Consider the following 17194-nt stretch of genomic DNA (forward strand, 5'->3'; position numbering starts at 1 on the left):
TGAATTTCAATCCTGAAAAGTAACAGTTTTGAACAATACTCTATGAGGTTTCCACCCGACAAGAGACGACGCGTAATAGAGAGTGGGAGCAAGGAGAATGTCAAAGATGGAGAGGAGATAGTGAGAGAGAAATGAAGAGCATGTCTGTCAACAGGAGAATCTCGTAGGGTGGTAATGCAACACAAAGGAATCAGATTGACTTTTATGCTGATAATTGGATTCCACCCTCAGCGACTGTGTGTGTGTGTGTGTGTTTCAAAGCGAGCACCTGCAGTACAAGGCAACCCACCATTGTTTGACTGTGGAATTGTTCATTATTTTAAAGGATCGGTGCAGACAGTTCTGATCTGTGTTCCTTCTTTTTGCTATAATTCACGCCATCAAAACAGCACTGTCATTGTTATCGGGACAACGACCTCCTTTTTTAGGGCACCATGAACATGAACGCTGTTTTTTTCTGTCCATCAATGTGGCACGTTGCCGTGATCCCGTCCTCTACCCAGTGGTGTAAAGTAACTAAGTACATGTACTCAAGCACTGTACACATTTGAGGAATCTTTACCTTACTGGAGTATTTTCAGTTTTCAGGTTCTTTTACTTCTACTCCACTACATCGCAGAGACAAATATTGTTACATTTGCTCCACTACAAACATTTGAAAACTTTATTTACTAGTTACTTTGCAGATATAAATGATTATATTATAAAACATACATTAACCACTTCAGCCCTATTTTATACATCTGCTTTTTGAAAATAGCCGATCTACAAGCTCACAACGCGTCGCATCGCAACGCGTTGTGACCTTGTAGATCTGCTATTTTCAAACATTTCAGTACTTATACTTTTGGTACATTTTGAATAATGGACTATTGGAGAGTATTTCTGCATCGTTGTATTGATACTTTTACCTAAGTAAAACATTACTTAAACAGTACTTTTTCCACCACTGCCTCTACCACACAAAAAGTCACTAGCTGATGTACAGTAGTTGTTCTACTACCTGTAGCATAGCCCATGCAATGCTACAGCTATATTTGTGACTATGTGCTGTACTGATACATGGCGTTTGGCATCCCACTGGTCTGCCCCTATGTATTCCTTATTCATATTTTTACTTTTATACGTATAATATACTTTTTTATTCTACCTATTTAAAACTACTGCGTTATACTTTTTCTCATATATATGCTGTGTAATATGATGTGTACAGTGTACATTTTCCCCTCTTCGTGCCTGGCAGCAATGCACCAATTCAAGTTCCTTATGTGATCATAACTTGGCCAATGAACTGAATCTCATTCAGATTTTTCAGAGTGTCTGTAATATAATTCGCCATACATATTAAGTAATCCCCCTCCCCTTGTTTTCTTGCGTCCTCTTTAGCCTTCAGTTAACCATCTGTTGGGAGAGGGGGGGGGGGTGCAACGCGCAAGATGTGTTAATGATTTTACGGTTATATAATCCAGACCTGCGGTAGAGAGAGAGAGAGAGAGGTTGGGAGGTGCTCCAGATGCTCTCAACACTCTACATAAGGTAGGAAGGAAACATTCGTTGTGTCACCAGTGCCCCCAAGTGGCTCGTGGGTGCATGTCCCATCTTTTCATCACCTCCCAGAAATGACAAATGCCTGTGTCTCTCTCTCTCTCTCTCTCTCTCTCTCTCTCTCTCTCTCTCTGTATATAAAACAAAAACACGGAGAACAGAAACGGACACATTACATGGCGATCTGATTAATCGGGCACGTTTATTTTGTCCGGCGGCCGCAATTACACAAGCCGACTGCTGACACAGTAAACTTTGCGGTGAGGACGGGTTGCTGATCACACCAGCTCTACTGCAACCGACCCCGTCCCCCCCCACCATCACCACCACCTATGTCGTCCTAAAATGGCCTACCTGTCTGTGGTCAACAGCCGCCCCCCCCCCCGCCTTATGAATCAAACACAACGGGGGGCAGAGACAGAAAGAGGGAGGACTTATGAGCTCTTGACTCCGCCACCCCATTTTCTCTCTGTCTCCTCTTGCTGTCTCTCTTTCTCAATCCATCTTGGCTGGAGGTGATAAATTCTCACATGTGGGTCTTGCTGGGATGAAGCTACCGCTATAATTCACATCACCCATGTACTGTATATACACAGTCCTGCACACACACATACACAAGCACACACACACATTCCTTCTCTCTCTCTCTCTCTTACTCTCTCTGTCTCACACATTCCTCTCTTCGTCTCGTGCCATCTGCCTACAAATAACCCAACTAATAAACGGGGACCGGGGGGGCTGAGAGGAGGGGGGGGGGGGGGGCTGAGAGGAGTGGCGAGGCGGTCCCCAGCCTGCGCTCCAGCGGACCGGAACACAACCACTCCGGTGGACCTGCCGCTGTTCACCTGAAAGTGGTCTTTATAAAACTCACTTTGATGGATTCACTCCCCTGGCCACTCCCAAGCCCCCCCCCCCCCCCCCCCCCCACCACTCCCGCCCCCCACCCGTTGTGATCCATCACCCGTCCCGCCCTGTGGAGGTCGTAATAAACCTGTTTAGTGGCACTGTCGTCCCATACAACCACCGCGTGTGTGCGTGTAGGCAGGCATTTGCGTGTGTCTGGGGTTTGTGGGGGCATGCCTACGTGTGTGTGTGTGTGTGTGTGTGTGTGTGTGTGTGTGTGTGTGTGTGTGTGTGTGTGTGTGTGTGTGTGTGTGTGTGTGTGTGTGTGTGTGTGTGTGTGTGTGTGTGTGTGTGTGTGTGTGTGTGTGTGTACATACATGTATATAATTACTTAGTAACGTAGTATATGCTTTTCTGCATGATGAGGTTAAAAGCAACATCTTCATTAACCCTGGGCTTCCTATGGTCGAACGTATCCATAGCTCTGCTGGCCACGGATCAGGTAGTGATGATCGGTGCAGTTTCCTCACAAATTCCATTGTGATTGCGTCGTATATTTATACATGAACATTTAATGGAGGTGTGAGATACAGCCAGGCAAAGTAACAGCGGTGTTATCTCTCTGAGTAGTTTTATTGTCTCAAGCAGCCCCTGCATATTCCCTAATAGAGTAGTAAATCACGCCCATATAGAGGGAGGGAGGGGAAGACCGGTTAGTGCGTTTGCAGTTCCAATGAAACCGTATACATAAAAAGCCATTTGTTTACAGAAATGACAGAAATGTGTCTGTTGTTATTTGAGTGTAAAAGTTTTATGGTTTAACCCAATAGAGAGCAGTGTTTTTGTTTTATTCCCCCCCCCCCTCTCTGTGTAAAACAAGACAAGACTGATCAGCATGAAATCATCTAACACCGGTTTCCAACACAGTTTATGTTGATGTGCGTCATCCTTGAGCATCGCATGAGACAGCCCTAACGAGTGGAAGCATTTTGTCAAATCTGGAATGAGTCACCATAATAATTTGCAGACACTAAAGCTTTAGCCAGCTATTTGCATTTCATCTAAATTTTCAGTGGCTGCTGCACGGTAAAATGCTTAGGTAATTTACAAGTGGAATCAAATGGACCCTTTCGGACCACATGCACACTCTCAGAGTTAAATTAACGCCAAGAATTTTACTTTGTGGTTTTTCCAGCGCATGGGGGCTTCCGTGCTCTAATGAGTACCATAGGGAACACTGTTATGGGATGATTCATCAAACTGATGGTACTAGACGCAGCTTCCATCTGACAGGTTCTTGCCTTTGTTTTACCTTGTTGTGTATAGAACCCGCATGCAGAGAGTACACTTGCTACTTGCAGAAGTATCCAAACACCCCAATGGTTTTATTGCTTTTCCGAAACCACTAACAAACAAACAAACAAAAAACGGGATTTTCCCCAGCTATTCCTTTTTTTCTTGTGCCTGTGAGTTCATTACAAATATTGCATTTTGGAGAGTCAATAAACTCGTAGAAAAGACAATTGTGAAAATGCTGGAAGCACTTTTGTAAAATTGATCTCATACTCATTAAACTTTATTAAAGGTGCGGCTGCAAAGATTCCGGGAGGTTTTATAGAAGATTTCCTCCCAAAACTTTAAAAGACGGAATGATCAATAACTAACAAAAATACGTCTGTCATTGACGATATTATGGTGTCAGTAACAGTTGCAAACTTCCGACAGATTATTTTACAGTTCATTGTGCATGTACTGTACATGTGTACATAAAATAAAGCCTAAATGTTTCTACATACTGTATTTACAGACAAAAATATCACTGATAATAATCAAACATATAAACATCTAGACACATGCGTAAAGTTTCATCATTTACAAATGGCCAAGATCACATAGGATACAGGTCTCAGAAGTTTATGTAAAACAAATATCTTTGTAAACAAAAGATCTATGAAAACAAACACACTGGAAAACAAATAGAAGAGTAAACATGACTTCTTTGTTACTTAAATGCATGAATGTTTACCACCTCATTTTTCATGAATAATGTTGTCCATACTGTAGCAAAATGAATAGCAACATTAATTTCACCCAGCATCTTTCATCTGAAAAATTATTCATGTTAAAACTCTTGTTTTACCAGCTTTCAAGAAAACCCACAGTCATTTTCTCAGACGAAATATGCATGTGGCCCCCGGGCATTATTAAAGCAACTTCATGAGAAAATATCCGGTAGCTGAAACCTTCCAAAGTTTGGTTTGAATTTTCTCTCAAGCGTTCCGCTTCCTGCACACATCAGTCATTAGGTGAGCTCATGCTCCACTCTGCCATGTGACATCATCAATGTGCCAGCCTATCAAAAACTTGCAGGACGCACCATCATCGTTGCCACGGTAGCCATCAGACTCGGCCCCTTCCAGTAATACCACTTGATGCCGTTGTAGCGAACCACGTTGGAAGAGGCAGGATAGTACATGCCATTCAAATTGGATGGCCCACAAGCCTCGAACCACCACCCTGGAGCGAACACACAATCAGAGAGGTCAGGCGCAAAAAAAAAGAAGAAAACTGCTGTAGCTCGGTAAAAGGAGACATTTACAAGGCAGCTGACTGAGGAAAAAAATATGTTTGCGGGAGAGATTGAGACTAGGCCTGTCATAATTATTACGTAATCGTCTAATCGCAGTTATTTGAGATAATCGCAATTATTTTTGCATAATCGTCATAATCTCGTTTCCATGTTGAAAAATGTTCACACATTTTCAAATATAAAAAAAAGCAGAAATAGCATATCTACAAGCTTGCAACGCGTCACAAAGTGACGCCTTGCAAGCTTGTAGATCTGCTATTTCTTTTTGTATACAATTATAAAATGTCAGTAATTTACTCGTGTATTTCAGTTATTTGTCATATCTGCCCTGTGCACATTTTTCAACTTAAATTTGTACTCGTGACAGCCCTAATTGAGACAAGAAACAGGGTACTGTATAGGCCTATACTGTACCTCCAGATGCTATCTGAGCACACTTGCAGGTGCAGCGGTCGTTGTCTCTGTCCTTGGTGCTGAATTGGGTGCCAGTATGGGTGAGGCTACTGGTGCGGCCGGCTGTCCCACCGAAGCCATCAGCATGAAGGCTGGATTAGCAAGGGAAAAGGGGAGAAATCCATCACCAAAAAGTGTTAAAACATTGGCCTCTATCCTCCAGTAAAACAAAACACAATTATTCCTTGTCTTTCCCTAATTAAAACCAAGCAGACTTCAAAGTCGAGATTTGCTGCAGCCTTACAGATCGTCTGTATCATCGAAGTATCAACAAGTGTCAACGCACAATGTAAACAGCCGTGCCATTATATCCATCATAAAGATGCATCAGCTGGTTCAACTGGGTTACATTCTTAAGCGGCCCAAACCATTTTCTTTTATTTGCCTAACCCTGGAGCATGTGTGGCTCAGTGTTGGTCCTAAGTGCAGTGGATGAGAAGGTCAACCCTGCCCGCCTGTCCTCTGCTGTCCTGTCAACTGGTCTAGTTAATATTGGACTCTGCCCTGAGTTATGTGACCTCTTGATCACCCAGGGCACGCTTGTCTGCTGACGACCGTATGAGGGATCACCAATCCTTCAAGTGAGTTCGGAGGGAGCAGGGCCTCACGGCAAAGGGGCAGCAAAGGGCGGTCTGGTTGACAGGACAGGAATCACATTGGTTAGTTCAACTAATGCATTGGGGAGTATGGGGCAATGATGATGTCCTTATTGGAAGCCTTTATCCTCAGGAGTGGTCTTAACTATGTAAAACTGTTTGGCTATGTAGAATGTTGGCCCAGAGGAAGTTATTTAGTTTTTTTATATTCTTTTCCCCTCTTCAAATGTTATCATTATGCCTATATCTGAATTCCCCACGTACTCTTCTCACAGCTGACCCCTACTGGTTGCTCTTGGGACTGGATGGTCCAATAGGGATGGTATTGAAACCACATGCCATCTCCGGCACACATGGAATCACTTGCCACCTCTTTTTCACCTGCCAGTAAGGAGCCTCACCCAAGCTGACCCTGACCCATCTGTAGAAGTTGCTGGTGCAGAGACAAAGACTGCCCTCTCGTATGGATGCCGAGGAGCATTCAAACGCCTAGTCCCCGCGGTTGGATAACACTATTAAAAGACCATCTCCAATTACTAATAATGGCTATCATAGACTATCCTACGGGATAAATTGGCTTGTCAGTGATAACAATGAATGGATGGTAGAAAGTGTTTTGTCTAAAGACCACCCGGTTGCGGCATTGGGAGTTCGTCGGCAGCAGCTGAAGACGCTATTACTGTGACTTGATAGTTGTTTAACACCATAGGCATCCATCCAGGAAACCCCAAAAGGAACCTAGAGATCAGGCCAGCATTCGCAGCGCGCTAATAAAACTAACACACACTCAAATAGTTATGACAACACACCAGCACAGTGGTTGTTGGCTACGGGGTTGATGACACCCATGCAGGTGCTCTGCCACACACACTGCATAGCCCACAGGAATATTGTGAAGCTAAAGTGCAGTTTTACATAAGAGGGATCTTATTAAAAAATATGAAGGCCGTCAGATAAAATAACAGGGATCATGGAACAAATTAATATTACGTTGTTTCATCTCATACTGTAATTGCATGAAACATCATAACCTTGCTGAAAACAAAAGTATTTCAGCTCATTCAAAAGCAATCTAACCACTGGTTCTCAAAGTGGGGTCCGGGGACCACCAGGGGTCCTGGAAGGGGTTCCAGGGGGTCCCCTGAAATATGAGGAACAGTTTAACCACTTTAATCCTATTTTGTACTTAGGCTATTCTTTGCTTTACATTTAGAATCATTTTGATTTGTTTTAACACACATTTTCTCATATTATCGTCCCCGGCACAAAGTGTTTATAAATGGGGGTCTGCAGCCAAAATACATATCGATTCGGGAATTTGGGGGGTCCTTGACATAGAAATGTTTGAGAACCACTGATTTAAACCATCCTACAGTGCAGTATGTTTGTAAAAAAAATGTGGAAGGCCATGGCTTCAGCTTGCACACCTAATCTTGTTAGCAATCGCAGAGTTACTGTAGAGTTTTTGCTTGAGTTGTCAGTTTCCTGGCACGGCCAGGCGCTGCCAACTGCTCATGTTATCCACCAGTGGACGGGGCTACCCTTGGGGATTTGCAGGGGCAGAGGTAGCCGTGGTGACGGATTGAAAAAGTGGCAGCCTGCCCTCCGCTGAGCTCATGATTTTGAGTGACATTCTTAACAATAAGCCTGGCGGGTACTTTACTTTTGTGTGCGCTGATAAGAAAGGATAGAAGGGGTTTTAAGTGTAGATAATGCTTTTTAATTTGTCATGGTACTCAGAGTTTTATGCCCAAAGGGAAAACGGAGATTCATTCATTGCAATTATGCCTTTCCAAAGGACTTCCGTGAAAACGTCTTGACTGAAGGAATGCTTCTTCAAAATGTTTCTAGACAGAATTCTGACACGTGAAAGGGTTTAGCTTTAATTTGGAATGCAGGTTTTCAAATGCTTTGGGCAAATTTGGGAACTTGGCTTCGCATGCTTTGTAGTGCACTGTACAAAAAGTCATTCACTGAAATTAATATAGCTGGAATCCAGACCAGAGACATGCAGAATGATTTAATACATTATTGTAGACCAGTTAATGCATACTGTAACTGTGCATATAATATAAAGCTACAATCAGTAAGTTTGTATGTCCTACCCAGGATTCAAACCTGGGTAGAGAGTAGGGAGACACTTCCAGTCACTTCGGATGTGTTAACATTCTCTACCATACAGATTGGTTAAAATAGCGTTCTATTCATTCAAATATTTATGTTCCAGATTTCAGCTTTAACTGCATAGTATGCATTAACTGGAAGCATTAATGCACGCTTTCATGTTACCTGTAGCTCTTGTCCTCTCCGTCTATGGAGAAGTGGTCGTAGTGCGAGTAGGCTTCATTGCCTTCTCCATCTTTGAGCTGAACGTGCAGGCTGTAGTCCTGGGAGCTGGTCAGCTTGTGGATAATATCATTTCCCAGCCAGTGCTCTCCAGAGGGGTCTCCAAAGCCCTTAAATAGGTAAACAGAGTATAGAAACAAAGGGGAATAAGGTAGAAAAGGGGTAAGCGTTTTAGCAGGGATCTGCCAAGCTCATTTGGAAGTAATCGTTCTCAAAAGACGTTGTCACATGCTGGGCACTCTTTTTAAAGTCTTTTAAAAGACTTTTTTAAAGTCAGTGCAAAGGCAATCAAGATCCTAATGTTTGATGTCCTACCAATGTACCGCCTGAAGAAATAAACTTCCGAAAAATCGGAACACTATGTGCTCAAACTCTTTTTTTCCATGATCTACGGCTGCATAGATATAACAGGGCAAGAATTCATTTTCACTCATTGTAGACTAGGCAAGATATAAGCACAGACTGATCTGTCCAAGGACATGCTAATAATACTACAGTACTGTATTTCAAAGCTGTAATTCAATGGTTTCCCCCTTTTTAAAATACGCTTTGTGGGAAAGTTAAACATAATAAAATGCGTAAGAGAAGATTAATGTCAAAGGGATATATGATAATTTTTTAGTCCAAAGGGAAGGTTAAATTATATTAACGGGTGGACGGCGGAGTAATATTAAAAATGATCTCACAAAGGTAACTTCAATGTTAAAATGAAAGTGGATAGAGTGTGCACCGGGTGTGATTACTTTGACAGACAGAGATCATAGTCGGAATGAATAATGCGCCCGAGGGGAGAATGACAATCAAATTGGATTTGATTTCTATTCAAGGAGATGGAGGAGGCACAAACTAAGTTACTTTTCTGTCGGGTCCAAAACGTCCTATCAAGAACAAAATGACACGTCCCGGGCACAAGGGGACATGCGAGATGAAAGCAGATGAATATGATAAGAAGGGATGGAAATGTTGGCTGCTAGTCATATCAATAATTAAAAAAAACGTTGAAGGTCACCGCCACCATACCAGCCAGTGAGGAAGAACAATCTGGTCGTTCTCAGATGTAGGATAATTCAGTGCAAGCAGCACACAAAGTTCTGGAGCACATGAATGCATATTGTATCTAATTAATAAAGAATGACATGTTTCGACACCAATGCATCTTCATAAATCGGAAGTTACAGTAGCGTCGAACTGCGATATTCTTGTATTTAGGCCAATTAAGGACCTTATTGCATCTGGGTTCTCCCAAACAATATCAATAAACATTTGGCCTTATTACTTGCTGATTACTCCTAATCAAATATGTGAATAATTGAACACGGTCACAGGATACTGTTGATGCCGTTTTGTCCAAAGTCTTAACAGATGGGTAGATTCTCTCTGACCCTTTTTTTTTCACCCAGCAATGTACAGGGACCATGTTTGTTATTGCTCTTAAAGTGAAAGCAAATATATGAAAACATGGCTATTTTTTGCAGCATTCATCACTGGGACACCAGTGGGTGGAACACATGATAAACAATGAACAAAGATTAGGAGAATATAAAGTGTGGTCGGGGTCAGTGAAGCACATCAGTACACACATTATCTGCCATCTACAGGGGCCCCCACACTCCCACGCTCCAGCAGGGGCCAAATATTTATCATTCTCTTGTGACAATATTGTTCTTGAGAGAGTTTTGAGAAAAAAAAGCTCTCTTTTTCTTTTGGTCTCTCCCTTACTCTCTCTCTCACTGTCACACTTACTTTATACAGTCACTGTCCACTTGCACTATTTAAACAATTAAGCACTATTTCATACTTATACATATCTACAAGCCCACGTGTCGCATCTCGATACATTGTGAGCATTCAGACCTGCTATTTTCGAAGAATTGTGAAATAGTTTGAAATGTTGAAAATATTTGACTAATCTTGACAAATTGTGGAAAAAAACTGAAAACTGTGTGAACATTTTTTTTTACAAAAATACGGACGCCAGGGTCAAAGCAGTTAATGACCCAGCCCAGCATGTTGCAATGTGTTTGTTTCTAAACAGGGATTAGGATTATAATGAGGACAAACTGTGATGTTATTTAAAAAAAGCCTTATCTATAATCCATCTATAAAAACCAGAACAACAGGAAGGTGTGAAAACATATTTGCACAACATTGGCACCAATTTCTGGTCTCCTGTGGCCAGCTGTATTATGTCCAGGCTGTGCTTGTTGCCCACGGCTAGTCCTTGGAACTGTTTCTTAACCACACCGACCCATTTTCCTGAACAGAACTTTAATGACGGATAAAAAAGAAGTGTTACGTGAGTGATTGAAATGTTTGGTGTGCGCGTGCGTGCATGCATGCATGTGTGCGTGCTTGCTTGCGTGTGTTTGTGTGTGTCTTTATGGACATGCAGTATGTGTGTGCTTGTGCGTCTGTGTTTATGGACATGCAGTGTGTGTGTGTGTGTGTGTGTGTGTGTGTGTGTGTGTGTGTGTGTGTGTGTGTGTGTGTGTGTGTGTGTGTGTGTGTGTGTGTGTGTGTGTGTGTGTGTGTGTGTGTGTGTGTGTGTGTGTGTGTGTGTGTGTGTTGATGGACACGCAGTATGTGTGTGCTTGTGTGTTTATGGACACGCAGTATGTGCTTGTGCGTGGGTGTGTGGGAGTAGAACAATCGAGAGGGAGCAGGTGCAATAACACGGGGGGGTAGCGGAGAACAAACGGGCGGTCCAAATTAAACAGCCGCAGGTCACCTGGGATCAGGGGCTGGCCACTATCCCACGCCTCTCCGCGCCAAACCACCCGTGGCTCCAGATTGAAACCTCCTGCCCAGCGTCACTTACAGCAGTGGCTCTCAACCGTGTTCAGGTCAAGGACCCCCAAATTAATATGTATTTGGCCACGGCCCCCCGTCTGGAAATATCTATAACCCCCATACAAGATTTGTGTTGTTTCAAAAATATTCCACATTTGTCAAAAATAAATTGATTTTTTGAAAATAGCAGATCTATTTTTAAATAGGCCCTGTAGGTTTAAAGTGGTTAAACTGTTTTTGATGCTATATCAACTAATTTGGCTGGGGACCCCCTGGAACCCACTCAAGGACCCCTGGGGGATCCTGCCTGGTCCTGCCACTTTGAGAAGCACTGACTTGCAGCGTGCACACATCCCAATCTCCTGAGGCCGTGGTGTATACTGCATACTAGCGATGCGCGGCGCGTTCAGCTCAACGTACCATCTTGTAGTCCCTCCAGCCCCGATGGAAGTCCACCGAGCCATTTCTGCGATGCTGCAGCACTGTCCAGCCCCCGCCTTTGGTTTTCATATCACAGAACACCTGTAGATGGACAATTATTATTTTGCTGTACTTCAAATCCATGAATTGTTTATTAATTCCCCGCGCAAAATGTATTTATCAATTTTCGGTGTTGTACCAAAGATCTGGCATTTCTGACCAAAGATGAATCAGTGGTTTCATGCTTCAACAGTATGTACAATGGATGGTGCACAGTAACATCCTAAGTGTTCATTTAATTCTGAGAGTGTAAAATGGACCCAAATTGACAATAAGGGTACATTTTCTACTTTGAAATTCACACACTTTTGGGAAGTGTGAGAAAATAACCCAGAGGAGAAGTCCACACACCACCGTCCATCGTGTTGTGTGAGTCAAAGGCTGACTTAGAACAGTGGTTCTCAACCTTTTCAGGCCACGACCCCCCAAAAGAATCAGAACTTGGGACCCCTCACCCTGATAAGCATTTGGAATTGTAGAAGTTGAGGCATTACATTTTGTTTGACTAGGTTCCACAGATAAATATTAAATACAAATAAAAAAAGCAGATCTACAATCTACGAGCTTGCCTCAGAAATCGTCTATTGTCTTTTTGAGGTATTAAAATGGTCGTAAAAGTCCTTAAATTTCAGGGTGTCACACAATGATGTGACCCAGGTGGGTTGGAAAAACTAACATGTCAGAACACAGAGCTGGGGAGGGAAATGGAGACATCTCGTCTTTAGTTACAGGCAGTGTTTTTGTTCTTACTTGACCATGCCTTTGCCAAATGCAAACATCTTTGGAAGGACAAACGGTAATGAATTGCACACACTCATCTCGTGACAGGAATTGAAATTTATACTCGTTAGGGGAACAGCTTTCTTTTCTTTTCTTTTTTACAACTCAGTCTCTCAGGATTTACATGTAACACTTAACTCCACAGTGGATGAATGACTGGTTCCAGTGGGTGGTAAGATTAGATGGCTTTTTGTTACCGTGAGCCCCTATAATCTTGGAAACACTATGTAGTCTTAACACTTGCTGGCCACAGAGTTAGTTTTTATTGGTGTTTTAAATTCCTCTCATGCAGTGCGGGGCAGCTCAAATCAATCAGCTTCATGGTGAGCCACGGTCCTTATTCTAAAGCAGTTGTTGCAAAACTCTCCGTTTATTCATTTATTCACTTCGCTCTAAAATTGAGACTACATAAGGCCGACCACAAAGAAAACATTTGCATGATCAGTTGCCGATATTCTCAGGGGTCGATTTGTGGGGGAAGAAAACAGAGAGTTGAAATTTTCTTAACCCTGTTTACCCTGTTTGTTTTTTTTTAGACGGTATTTTGACAAATTTGGACAAATTCGCCTAAAATAGGGATGCCAGGGTTAATGTGGTTACCTCACTCATCTGTTTTTACGTCCAGAGACTCCTATCCAGGACAGGCTTCAGACACGCCTGCCCAAGAGGCTTGGCTCAGATCTGAACCCAATTGATTTTTGAACCTGATGCGACTGCATGCCCTTCCTGATGTCGACTCCAGGCAGGGTTTGAACCTTCAATCTTCCACATGAAAGGCATATGCTCTAACCGCTACACTAGTTCCCAATGTCCCCCACCTGTATGAATGAATGAACCATTGTAAAGCGCTTTGAGCACTTGGAAAAGCGCTATAAAAATGCAATTCATTATTATTATTATTTAGGGAGGCCAGGTTAATGTGGTTAACATAAACCTTTAATTAGATTGTTATACTGTCAGTCTGTGATATTGTTATTATTATAATTATTGCGGTACATATCCATATAGCGGTACATAAAGCAACATGTACAGTATAGTCTCACCTGCATTTCGCACAAAAGTCTATGTTCTATATCTGTTGCTATTCTGTGGCTGCACTGGTACTATAGAGGTTGCTATTCATTCCATTGCCATTTCCGCTAACCATGTACCTCATGTACATATTAATATCTGACCTGTTTTCCTTGTTCTTTATTTACTTCCTTGAAAATTGCCATTGCTTGAACAAAAAACTTTTACTCTTTGAATGATCAAACATAAACTGCCCACACAAAGGGACTTCAGAAACGTAACTTCGGTCAATTATTTCTCCCCTTCAATAATATCAATTATTATTACTCCAAGCAGCAACACTGCCCCCATGGAAAGATGCCATGTTTGTCGCTTCAGGATGAGGCCTGTGCAATAGGGCAAGTGAAGCTGGTGTTCTGTTACGCAGATTACGCATCATTTGATGTCAGCCCCGGTACCATTTGCAGGCAGGTGTGTGCCAGTGACTGGCACCTGAGCATGGGTCCTGCAACTTTGACATCTGTCTTTGGTACCACGCTGCATAACGGAACACCAGCTTCCAACTTGCCTTATTATCCTGAAGGGAAAAATGTGGCATCTTTCCATGGGGGCAGTGTTGCTGCTTGCAGCATACACAAACTCAACAAAGTTGCAGAAAGCCATGCTCATGCAGGTGCCAGTCACACACCTGTGACTGGCACATTCCTGCCAGCAGGTGTGTGCTGGCAGGTCGCTCTAAACAAGAGTGATTACCAGCAGAAGCATATTGGGGGATTTTGGCCATTTTTTTGGGGGGGCTACCCACACGTTTAGCTGTGTTGCTCATTCCACGAATGCCCGATCCTTACCAGCTGTACCTTGTTGTAAAGGTGACTAATCAACGATAAAAATGATATAAAACACAATACCAATTGGTGTTATTAAAGGGGAGAAATAGTTGACCGAAATTTTTGGGCAGTTTATATAAAACATCAGGCATCATCAGGCCCAACATGCATTTTGGAAAATATAGTTTTATCAGTTTTATCTGACCAGAAGCAAGGATAAAACATAGCTCCACCGGTGATCTAAATTAATGACCAGATTTCAAAAGCAGAAGCATGCTGTCATCCCCAGCAAATCCAACCCTGGATATTCTGACTGGCCTTAAAATCATCCACCCCTTCTCAGCCTCACTGTCTAACTCACATCCTGGCTTGAGGCTCAGTGAGACGATGCCTCATAGCTGACAAATGCTGTAGGTGTTGGTGGGTTTTTAGGATACCTCCTAAAGGGGACCTCACTTTTTCTATATCTCAACTGTGTTCTGCTGCAAAAGAGATGTTTTTCCAGCCACTTCCCAGAATAGGACTTCTAGGTCAACATGGCTCAATGTTTGTTTTTCCCCCTCAGAACATTGAGACAAATTTTGTTATGCTATGATTATTTTCTGGCACATTCTCTCAATGTCAGTGTTTCTTGCAGGCATGCACTGTGAATGTATAAAAAATAAGAGTCTCTCGAAGATCGTTTCCCAAAAGTGTTATTTTGACCAGAACCATATTTAATATTCCAAATCCTCACATTATCTGGCAGCATGGGGCCAATTCTATTAGAGTGAAATGCGAGAACCCAGTCCTCCAGACCATTTGTGTGTGTGTGTGTGTGTGTGTGTGTGTGTGTGTGTGTGTGTGTGTGTGTGTGTGTGTGTGTGTGTGTGTGTGTGTGTGTGTGTGTGTGTGTGTGTGTGTGTGTGTGTGTGTGTGTGTGTGTGTGTGTGTGTGTGATATATATATGCAGTAGTAGAGTACTTTGACTTTTTCCATCAGTTTGTACTTTACTATTTGTAAAGATATAATAGATTCCTAGATAGACATCGATAGACATAAATATGGATAGACAGACTCCAGCTACACGGACACATGCTGTTTTCCAGTTAATTTCACTGGTGGAAATGATATGCATGTTTCTCGTTTGATCACGGATGCATGGCCACTGTGGGCAAATCTGCATCCCGCATACACATGAGATTTTTTGTCCTCGGCGAGTGCAAAAACCACATTCTGCATAGAAAGCAGGGCAATTTAAAGCTGCCCCACTTGCATACTACCACCCAGTTTGCCAGCCACAATGGAATTACATGGCATAGATTGAAAGCGCGGATGATGTGGGTAGCAGGAGACGCATGCGGCATGCATCTATGGAAACCATGTATTGGCCCCAGCTGGCAGGAAACACATGGCACTGGCGCCAAACACCTGGCTGCTTTTTGCCCACAGGAAATGAGGAGGAAGATGATGGGGGAAAAATAGAGGGTTTGGGGCTTTGCAGCTAGCAAACGAGTAATTAACCCATTAAGACCAGGAACGCATCTGTGCAACCACTTTAACCATTATTTTATACTTTGGCAGATACTGTATACAAGCTCATAGCGCGCGAGTGCCACATTATGGGCTTTGTGAAAAATGTGTGAAAAATCTTGAAAAAAAATATTTTCAAAAAACATTTTTCACTAAAATCTTTGCTTCTGGGGGTCCCTGGAACAACATATTTTGAGATGGGAGTCTGCGACCAAATACATATAATTTTGGGGGCCCTTGACATGAAAAAGTTTGAGAACCACCCGATTGTAGCAACATGTTATTTTTTTTATTTTTTTAAACTGTTAGGATTTAGAATCCCACAGAAGCAAATATTTGAGTTAAAAAAAATTACTTTATAAAAGATTTGCACACATTTTTCATGATTTTTCAAAAAAAAAATCAGATCTACAAGCTCGGCACTCGGTGCCGCGCTATGAGCTTGTATATACCTGCAAATCTTTTGAATAGCCAAAGTATAAGATAATGGTTAAAATGGCTAAAATCTAAAATGACAGATGCTTTCCCGGTCTTACTGGGTTAATAACAAAAGTAAAAACTTTGGAGGGTTCTTTCCCCTGTTCAGACCAGCGCCCATGCCAAGGTTGTTAGTTTTTAATGTAGTGTAGCCTGCTGGTGTGGGCTACTACGGTTGAGTTAGCATGGCTCAGCTACTTCAGGTCAGGGCCGGGGCCTCTCAAGCTGTTCTGATTTAACATTCAACTGCACACTCACTCACCAGGCAGCGGGCCTGCAGGGCACGGCGCTCCTGTTGCTTATTATTTCAGCTCTCCATACCCAAACATGACATTTCCATCAACCTCTGCGCCATAAAAGACCAATAGAATGGCATTACGCGGAAACTGTGTACTTTCCACCGCGTGTTGTTGCCCGTGGAAGTGATCGAACCTCTGCGTGACCGTGTGTAGTTTGTTTAGTTTCTTGGTTAAGCAATACATTAGCCGCTGACTCAAATAGTAGAGAAAATCAATCAACCAATGCAGCACAATGGGATAAAAATGCCTCACAATAACAGTTCCCCCGTGTGAGGGTTGCCATGTCACACTCGATTGTGTTTTATTTAGCAGAAAACGCTAATGGTTTCTGGAGACCTGTTACCTTGACGGTCTGCGTGGAATTGGCGAGTCGTATGCTATATATCCCGTTCTCTGTCATTCCCGATCTCAGAATCTCGGCGCAATCCCGGAAACTGGCGGTTGGCTCCTCTCTGACAGCGATCTCTAGAAAACACATTCAGATGGAACGTTTGGGATAGTCACTTTATCGACTAAAACCGCTGACTTGACATTAAAACCCCCAGATTTATGAGGGTATGTATTTCCTTTATGGCTTTCAAGTTCAAGTTCAAGCAGTTTTATTTGACATTCAGCCATATAGAATACAGATTTAGAAAGAGGAGG

The 17194-nt window shown here is 42.6% G+C and overlaps 1 protein-coding gene across 1 annotated transcript in view; it reads right to left on the minus strand.

Annotated features, from left to right (window-relative positions):
* Positions 1-4395: 4395 nt before the first annotated feature.
* angpt2b (angiopoietin 2b) overlaps positions 4396-17194 on the minus strand; it is a 38460-nt gene continuing 25661 nt past the window's right edge. Inside the window, exons 5-9 of the mRNA XM_080442342.1 lie at positions 16893-17014; positions 11584-11685; positions 8317-8483; positions 5393-5523; positions 4396-4905 (exon numbers count right to left, since the gene is read on the minus strand). Coding sequence (XP_080298468.1) covers positions 4745-4905; positions 5393-5523; positions 8317-8483; positions 11584-11685; positions 16893-17014 — 683 coding nt within the window. The 3' untranslated portion in view covers positions 4396-4744. The remainder of the gene's footprint in view (positions 4906-5392; positions 5524-8316; positions 8484-11583; positions 11686-16892; positions 17015-17194) is intronic.

Source organism: Gymnoscopelus braueri (genome assembly GCF_963280865.1).
Source record: "Gymnoscopelus braueri genome assembly, chromosome: 11".
In the NCBI taxonomy this organism is placed as follows: domain Eukaryota; kingdom Metazoa; phylum Chordata; class Actinopteri; order Myctophiformes; family Myctophidae; genus Gymnoscopelus; species Gymnoscopelus braueri.